This window comes from Pundamilia nyererei, unplaced genomic scaffold (genome assembly GCF_000239375.1).
Source record: "Pundamilia nyererei isolate P.nyererei 1_Seehausen unplaced genomic scaffold, PunNye1.0 scaffold00008, whole genome shotgun sequence".
Lineage (NCBI taxonomy): Eukaryota > Metazoa > Chordata > Actinopteri > Cichliformes > Cichlidae > Pundamilia > Pundamilia nyererei.
In genome coordinates, this window is record NW_005187409.1 from 7,133,281 (window position 1) to 7,142,117 (window position 8,837).

General features: G+C 39.4%; 1 protein-coding gene across 1 annotated transcript in view; it reads left to right on the forward strand.

The window, feature by feature from the left end:
• The window catches only part of diaph1 (diaphanous related formin 1), a 101,695-nt gene extending 95,296 nt beyond the window's left edge, over positions 1-6,399 (forward strand). The window contains exon 28 of the mRNA XM_013916201.1: positions 4,151-6,399. Within this exon, the coding sequence (XP_013771655.1) occupies positions 4,151-4,338 (188 nt within the window). The 3' untranslated portion in view covers positions 4,339-6,399. The remainder of the gene's footprint in view (positions 1-4,150) is intronic.
• Positions 6,400-8,837: the final 2,438 nt, after the last annotated feature.

Genomic DNA, 8,837 nt, shown 5'->3' on the forward strand with positions numbered 1-8,837 from the left:
CGCTCATTTTTTCACAGCGTGACTGAATGGGTAGCCACGAGGCTGTGGAAGCTATAAAACTCCTCACCTTTGACCTGCACCTCAGCTCACTTTGTCCATGTGGGAGTGTTGGCTGCGTCGAATGAGCAGACTGTATGGGGGATCCTCAGCTGTCTGCCCTCCGTCTGTCTACCCCCTTCTTAAACACAGAGACACACACAAACACACACACAAACACACACACACACACACACACACACACACACACACACCCACACACACCAGATGCTCGCATGCCAACAAAGGCACACATGGATGTTTGCATACCCATACATGCACTCAAACTGGCAAATTTCATTCCAGAAGACAGACAGACTTGCATCCAGCACTATCAGTGTTTTGGTTTGAGCTTTAGATTGTTAGCTTTGCGTCTGTCTGTTACTTTGCAGAAACATAGACAGCTTGGATACATCGGGCTAATTTCGTTGTGTTCAGAGCCATTTAAGTAGAGGAATGACGTGTCTATGAACACACAAGAAACCCATCTGCTGGGTCATGACCCCTGCTAGAGCAACCAATCATAGTAGCAACTAGCTGACAAAGCACCAATCACAACAGAGAGACAGACATAAAGGGCTTAGCAACAATAGAGGCACACGCCAGCTCTGCAGACGGTCCACTCCTACTAAAACAGAAAAATACCCCTTCACAGATGTTCACAAACACACACGCATTCATACTAGTGAGACAATTTAGAACAATGGGAGGGTGCTCATCAATATCAATGTCAAGCCATAACTAGAAAACTGGTGAGGTCACATGCTTGCTTAATACCCACTGAGGCAATAAAGGTCGACGACACCAGTATGCACCAGTTGACTGTGACCTAAAATTCAAGCTTATGCATCAATACTTAACCCACAGCCACTAGTGGTGTCAGATGACGTCACTTTTCCCACAGTACTTTATTGCAGAGCAGCGCTGTGTTACACAGTGCAACCTGAGGAGGGCGATACAAGTCCCTGCTAAGTTGGAGAAACTGATGGAGGTCCAGTCTGCATCTGCAAACACACCATCATCCTATATGTGGCACCATGTTGTGTTGTGACTGTGGTTTTTCTAAAGATTCTGTAGAGTCAACAAAGGGTGTGAAGATGGCTGCTCCCTTGTAATACCGCCATATGGATTTCATACTCATTATAGTGGGGCAGTTAAATCTGTGATGAAAGATAAGGGTGAGATTTTTACCTTAACAAAAGAGCTAAGCTAGTTCTTGTTACAGTCTCCTCTCCATCTGTCCTACACTTGCCCGTCTGCAAATCCTCTCATCACTTTCCTTCCTGTTTCTCTATTTTCCCCTCATAAAGGCAGCAGTATGCACTATACAACAAAGCATTCTTATGTTAATCAGGTAGTCATTATAAAGACTCCTGCGGTGTAATTTGTTACAGATGATCTTTCACTATACTTTTTGTACCACTGACCCAACCTCCTGTGTGCAAACACAAATTCAATCTCACACTCATCAGTAAATAAACCCCAAAACAGTCTTTGTGTAAGTCCTGATATCTCATTTCCTGTTGTAACAACCAGCCCTCATAACAGTTACATGGATCATTTAGTCAATATCAGATCTAGTATGTTTATGCAACACACATGCTGAAAACTTCCTGTTTGTTTATAATGGCGTTTGGTGAAGAACTGTTGCATTTCTGAAAAGTATGAAGGCTCTTTGATATGTTTCAGGATCAAAAAAATGCTGCGTGTTTTCTCTCAGGCTTGAAACAGCTCCTTCCAGTGATCTATGAGATATCTAACAGCTGTTTTCACAATATTAATCTTTACACATGAAATCAGTTGTTTGCTTTTCATTTGTTGAATGTGATTGGTCAGGGAGAATTGAATATATCTTTGTGTAGTTTGGATCTGAAAGCTTTAAACAGTAAGATCTTTTCACTTTGCCTAAATATGCAAATCTGTGTCGAGATGTATCTGTTGTTTTTGCTTTATACATCTTTATTACTTTATGTGGCAGAAATATTTGCATGTTATGCCATATTGGACCATTTCATAAAGAAAAACATCCATCATGGAAATCTGGTTGAGAAAAAAAAATCTATATAATTGTGTTGATTTTCTTTTGGCTGTGGGTAAAACCAGAGTGGCATCAGAAGTTCTTCTAAGCAGTGTTCAGTGGGAAGAAAGGGATACCCACTAAACTCATTAGGTGTGGGTTATAATTGAAAACATTTCAATATATCATGTAGATTGCCAGCCTTTATTACTTGTGTTTATGTTATATTTAAAAATACTTTGATGTTCTTTTTAAAACTTCAGTCTGTTCATGTATTCACTTCTTACACATATTAGTTCACACATGTTAACTATGTTTAAATGTAGTTAGCTTCAGAGTTTCTTCTCCATACTTCAATCAGTAGGTTTCTGTCTACATTCATATTTTCTCATCCTGCTTCCAATGTAACAACCTTCTCATCCTGACTTGTATCACCTCTTCTCACCTCCTCTTCTCTGTTTTCTCTCTCAAGAGGGAAGTGGAGGAGGATGAGAGAGGCAAGGAGCTAGGTCTGACAGCCTTTGAAGAGGCTTTTCTCTGTAGGCTGGAATTTTTAGGACAAGCTCAGCACAGGACACATACGCTCACTCTCTCTCTCTCTCACTCACACTCACACACTCACACACACACACACACACACACACACACACACACACACACACACAGTTTCTGGATCATTTGCATAATTTCTAATTAGTAAGTTTATAAGTGAGGGACAAAAATAGAGACGGAGGAAGTATGAAAGTACACTGAGGAGAAGATAAAGTGCACCCATGTACCGGTGTTTATGACAGGGGAGTAATCTCTCATAGCAAAGGGTGTAAGGTGATAATTTGATATACTAGCTGTCTGTGTGCTGCTCAGACCAGCTGAGACTCACAAAGAAGACAAGCCTAAATCTACAAATACTCCTTCTCCTCTTTCTCCCCAGACTCAATTGTGTCTTTGTCACAACTAGTTCTGGAGACCTGCTTGGTAACTTTGTGTGTGTTTTTTTGTGGTGCTTTTTGTTCTACTCCTGTGAGAACCATACAACACTCGATATGTTGTATGTGCTACCATGATTAATTTGCATGTGTGTGTCTGTTGGTGTGCTGGATTAATCTGCATTTTTTTTCTCCTCGACATTCACGTGTGGATTTACTGATGTTTTTTGAGGATTGGAGTTTCTGAATAAACATCAAGCATAAAATAACAGCAAACACAATCTCCCACTGACCTATATAATTCAAAATGGCTGCTGCTGCACAGCTGTCCTCCCACACATGAGAGTGAGGAGTGCTAAAGGATAGATTGAGGGAATGAGAGAAAGCCAGGCTGCTGCTGGTGCCTGTGTGGGAGGAAAGGAAAAGACGGTAAGCAGGTAGAAGAATAAAAACGAAAGCATCCTCAGGGCACGATCTGTCACGCTTGTTCTGTTTCTCTGTCTGTCCATGTGTATCTAATCTCTTCTCTCTGCTTCCAGTATTCCTCATCTATATAAATAATATATACATAACTTCCTATTTGTGTCACTTCAAGTCCTCCCCTTGCAGCTTTTCCTCATCTGACTCAGTTCCTTCTTCGGTCTCATTTTCATTCATCCCTGTCTCTTTAATCTTCCCACAGTATGAATCATCCCGCTTTTCATGGTGTCTTACCCCTTTTTACTCTCCCCTCCTCATTTTACACACACATTCTCCATTTCTGCATTTTATCATCCCGCTTTTCCTTCCTCCATGCATTTCTACACTTTCTCCAGTTTTTTCACCGCTTAAGACCACGTTGTGCGTAATCTGACATTAGAAGTGAGTTGCTCCAAATATGACGCTAATCCACATACATGCACAGCCCCACTACTCGTCTTTGTCTGTGTGTGTGTGTGTGTGGGGGGGGGGTTATTATAGGTACATACTTGTGAATGCGTTTGCATCTTAGTGGCTGGTTTGTTAACTAATTAAACCATTATATTTGAATTGCAGAATGGTTGCAGATTTCATCATAGTATTTATTTGATATGTCACCTCATGGCATGCGCTGATGTTTCTTATGGGTTTGGTATGATTAAAAATGATGTCTGACTTTGTTGCGTTGTCTTTGTTTCTTTGTTCTTGTCAGCCAACCACCGACGAGCTGGAAATGTGGTGACCAACATTCTGGCCAAAGAGCTGATGCAGGAAGATAAGCCTTCATTGGGTAAACCTTCTGCAAAAAAGTTAAAGTCAGATGATAAAGTGGAGCCAAAACTAGAAGAAGCAGAGTCATTAGAGGACTTGCTTGAGTCTGCGACTTCTCGGTCTAATTAGGTACCCAGGTAGAAGTTTGTTTTTCTTTTTTTCTTTGTTTAGTTTTGATTTTTTTTTTTTAACCTATACAGCCAGTCTATCTAAAGTCAGATTTATCTTTCTTAGGCATTCCAGGGGCCAATAATCATCTGCTATTAGTTTACTGAATAATGGCCTGCTTTCTTTTCCATAAATGTCTTAAAAGGACAGTCTTTTAAAATAACATTGTTTTTTGAGACGACAGAGAGATGCAGAACTTAAGGGCGGGGCTCTCACCTCAGTTTCAACCTCTGCATGGTCTTCACCAGCCTTGAGAACTCTGACACTGTCATAAAGATTGAATTGCTTTTTCCATCACATGCACATAAGGTGTTCATGTTGTTTTGTTTTGTTTTGTTTTTGTTTTTTTTCTGTTTCTCTTTATTTCTACATCACTCGGTTCACCTGTCACTCAAAGGACATCTTTAGCCATTCCAAAGACTTACTCAGGAGGATCCACTTTGTTTCTTTTATCTTTCTTCCCCTTCTTTTTTTGGTTATTCCCAGATTTAGACTGAGAATGTGTAGATTTTGGCACATCCTGCATCATCTTGTCAGGATGTTCCAGCCAAGACCACTTTGCTGTTTGTTTTTTGTTGATGTTTTCTGTTTTTAAAGAGATGAAACAATTTTCTTTGTAATTATTTGTTATTCCGTATGTTACTGCTTGTAATCATTTTACTGTATTATTCAAAGTGCCAACTGATAGAAATCCAGTCTTATCATTTCACTTCTGGGTTTAATACGGTCACAGTTTGCACTGGTCCTGCCTGACACCTCATCAACAGCAGTTATCACCTGGGTTTATATTTCAGCATGTTCTTTAGCGAGAAAGGGCATAGCGCACAGGTGTCCGTGTGCTTAAAGGGAGGGATTAATTATATAAACTTGTCTGTTACCATATGTGCCCATATCATTTATATGAAACATGAACATGATTATTCACACAAAATCTAAGGCAAGATAGTCGACAGCAAAAATGTTCTTCCACAGAGTCCAACCAAAACAAATATTGCTTTTTCAGAGGGTGTTTCCATGCACACCCAGCCTGAGCAGTTCACATGCCTGTGTGTTTGTATATGAAAAAGTCTGTGTGAAGTAGCTGCCTATATTTAGTCAGTTTCCTACATGTGTGTTTGTGCTTGTAAGTTTGTATGTACTGCCATCTGTAATTACTGTATGGTACCGACCATGCTGTCATAAATGTTAGGTTTCATGAACAGCGTTTCGGTCTTTCTGCTGAAGATAAAGCATACTGGAAAACTGCCCAAAAACTGCTGAGATATACGTGTGCGTGCATGCGTGCACGCTTGTTTCCCTCCCACTGAACTGCAGCAGTAGTTTTTGAATGTCTGGCTGCGTTTCTATTTGTTTTCAGCCATCAGCATACATGTTGCCATGATGTTGTGGTGTACTATTTGACAGGAATCTGGTGAGATGATGTAAGCTGCTCCATGCAATATTTATTACTATGCAAGCACATTATTGTAGCGCGCTCCCCAGACGTGATACCTAGTCAGTCTCAGGATGTACAAACCGCTGGCACACCTCGCACACTCTTGAATAAACCTGCTGGTTCAAGGTCAGTGCTTCATGGCAGTGATGACTGAGAAAAATCCTTTTAGCTCCAAAACTTCATGACATCACCAGTATCGTTATTCCATCTTCCTATAAGAATGTGCCGTCTTTGGACAAAATGATAATTAAACACAAAAGGAAATAAGATGACGCACTGGAGCGCTTCCAGTGATGGTGCATCATTTTTTTTTATCAAATAACACTGAGAATAACAAATATTTTGTTGCGCCTCATCTCAAGCACAAATATGTCGTAGCTGTATTTAAATGGTTGACACGGTTGCTGTTTTAATGTCCGCAATATTTTGCCTATGACTTCAAGTGCACACCTGTAGATTGATTGTGTGTAATGCACCCTGAAAAACAAATGTTTTTGAAGTGAGGAGCAAGGGAAAACTAGAGGAGGTAAACGATGTCACTGGAATATTTTTGCAAATTTGAGTTTTTCCTTTTCTCAACAAGTCCTTTTTCTTTTTTTTTCTTTTTTTTTTTTTTTTAGATATTGTTTTCTATGTAAATTTTAAACGATTATTTTAATGTAATTTTTTTCCCAGAGATTTCTGTATGGCTATATAACAATGCACCCAGTTGTCGTTTGTTACACTGAACTATTATTAAAAATGTCTTAAATAATTTATCGGTGTGTGTGTCCTTTTTTTTTCTTTATGTCGTTCGTGTAATTTCCAGCTTGGTTCTATTCCTGTATGATTGCCAAAATAAACTCTCTTCGGTGCACTTTGGCCGATGCTACTTTCTCCTCCGCTCCTCCCCTCTCCTCCTGATGTAAACACATTGGGCAGTAAAGCATCAGACAGGCACTGCACTCTGATACTGCAATTTTATTGCCAAAAAGCAGCAAAAGAATGAATAAACAGTGGAGTTAGTTATTTTTACAGACAAGTCTCAGGATTTTCCATGGCTTCAGGGTTTCCACAAAAACTTTCCAACAGTATTCTGCTAAAATTGCCAGTACACGGCAAGATCTCTATGTGCATGTCTTAAAGATGCAGAGGACAGTTGATGTCATGTTTTGTTTTTTTGTTGTTGTTTTTTTGGAGGGGGGGGGTCCCTTTTTGCACCCTGTTTTTATTTGTTTTGACCCACGTGGTGCAGAGTATTTATTTTTTCTGTTCATTCACATGTTAAGGTTTTATTCCACCACAATGCAGCTTAAATTGAATCATTTAGACCTATTTATCATTTATCAGACTTTATACAGTTTTTCCACAAAGACTTTTAAGGGTTGGCCAAGTGACGATGGAAGAAATAAAGTGCCTTTAAACTCTCAAAGTTGGTTAAAGTTGTTTATTTGCCTCCCCCCCCTTAAAAAAAAATTTTTTTTTAATAAACTGGTAGATTTTTGCAGGCCATATACAGTGCAAGTCAATGTGATCAAAACTGTAAAGAAATGACCAAAACAGGGTAACCTGGGCAATACTGAACAAAACAACTGAGTGATTCATTAACAATAATCATGATGAATATAATATGGGTGGCATGGCTATCAGCTTTAATCAGTTTTTTATAACTTTTGGACCACATGTGGCAAGAAAAATAACTTATCCTGAGAAGACTGAGGAAAAGCTTGATACTGTGATAGATGGAAATCTTTGTCAATGTTTAAAATGGACAGTTTGACAGGTTGTGAAATTAGATTGTTGCTCCTCGTGTATGGACATCATACCCTGGGGTCAGTGTTGGGTTCTAAATTTATACATCAATAACGTGTAATGTCTCCCAAGTGCTAAAAATGGCACTTTTTGCACTTTTCTGCTCAGCTGATGATTTGCAGCATTTACAAAATAATTAAATGGAAGATCTGGCTTGATAAAAATAAATTATCATTAACTACGATAAATTAATGGGGTTGATATTGAACGGGTCAGTGAAACCAGATTTCTAGGGGTACAAATAGATGAGGTTCTGTTTGAAAGCACACATTAAACATACTATTCTGAAGCATTACAGTATTAGACCATACGTCTCTCATGTTTCCTAATTTTACCTGGGACAGTAACTATAAAAGAGCATTACATTCCCTTTTTATTCTTCGTCTATTTGGGTATCTCAGTATTAACTAAGTAGTTGAGAAAGGGGTGGGGTGGGGATAACGTTACTGAAAACACAACTCTTCACCAAGGTGCACCCTATTTCAGTTGGGCACCTGACAGGACAACCACCGCTTCAACTCGCATCCGTATAGCTATTAGCCCCTCCCACTCCAGGAAACGATAGCTGCTGGCTTTCCTCTGTTGTTGTTGTTGATGATGATGAAAAACTGTGGATTTATTAAATTAAATATAATCACAGAATAAACATGATCTCCAACTATTTCTGTTACTCCAAACATAGCCTCCTCCATACCACACTTACACAGGGGTTTGTCTATAAACAGGAGCCCAAATGGGGGAGAACTGTTTTGGCATTGATAGGTATACTCTGTGTCGTGTCAGATGTTCCATGGCCTCAAGACAAGGACATGTGAAGACCTCTAAGCAGACTTTCATGTACGACATCAGTTGAGTTTCCCTCTAAGATGGCGACTCTAAATCCTTGGGAGGAAGAACACCAGCTTGTATCTCCATCTCATTTTCTGTTGGACATCAATACTGACTCACGGAGGTAAACTATAAATTATGACCTCGTGTATGACCTCCCCTATGAGTGGCCTGGTGTGGGGGAATGCCTTAAAAATTCATCTGTATCATACAAGCTATTCAGATGTATATGGAAGAAATATAGTGTCATCAGAATTCAAGTATTTTTAGACATTGAATTTATGACACTGAATTTTTATCCTCCAAATTTCCCTGCAAAAATATTCACCTGCAAAAATTCACCTGCAAAAATTCACCTGAAAAAAATTCACCTGCAAAAATTCACCTGAAAAAAATTCACCTGCAA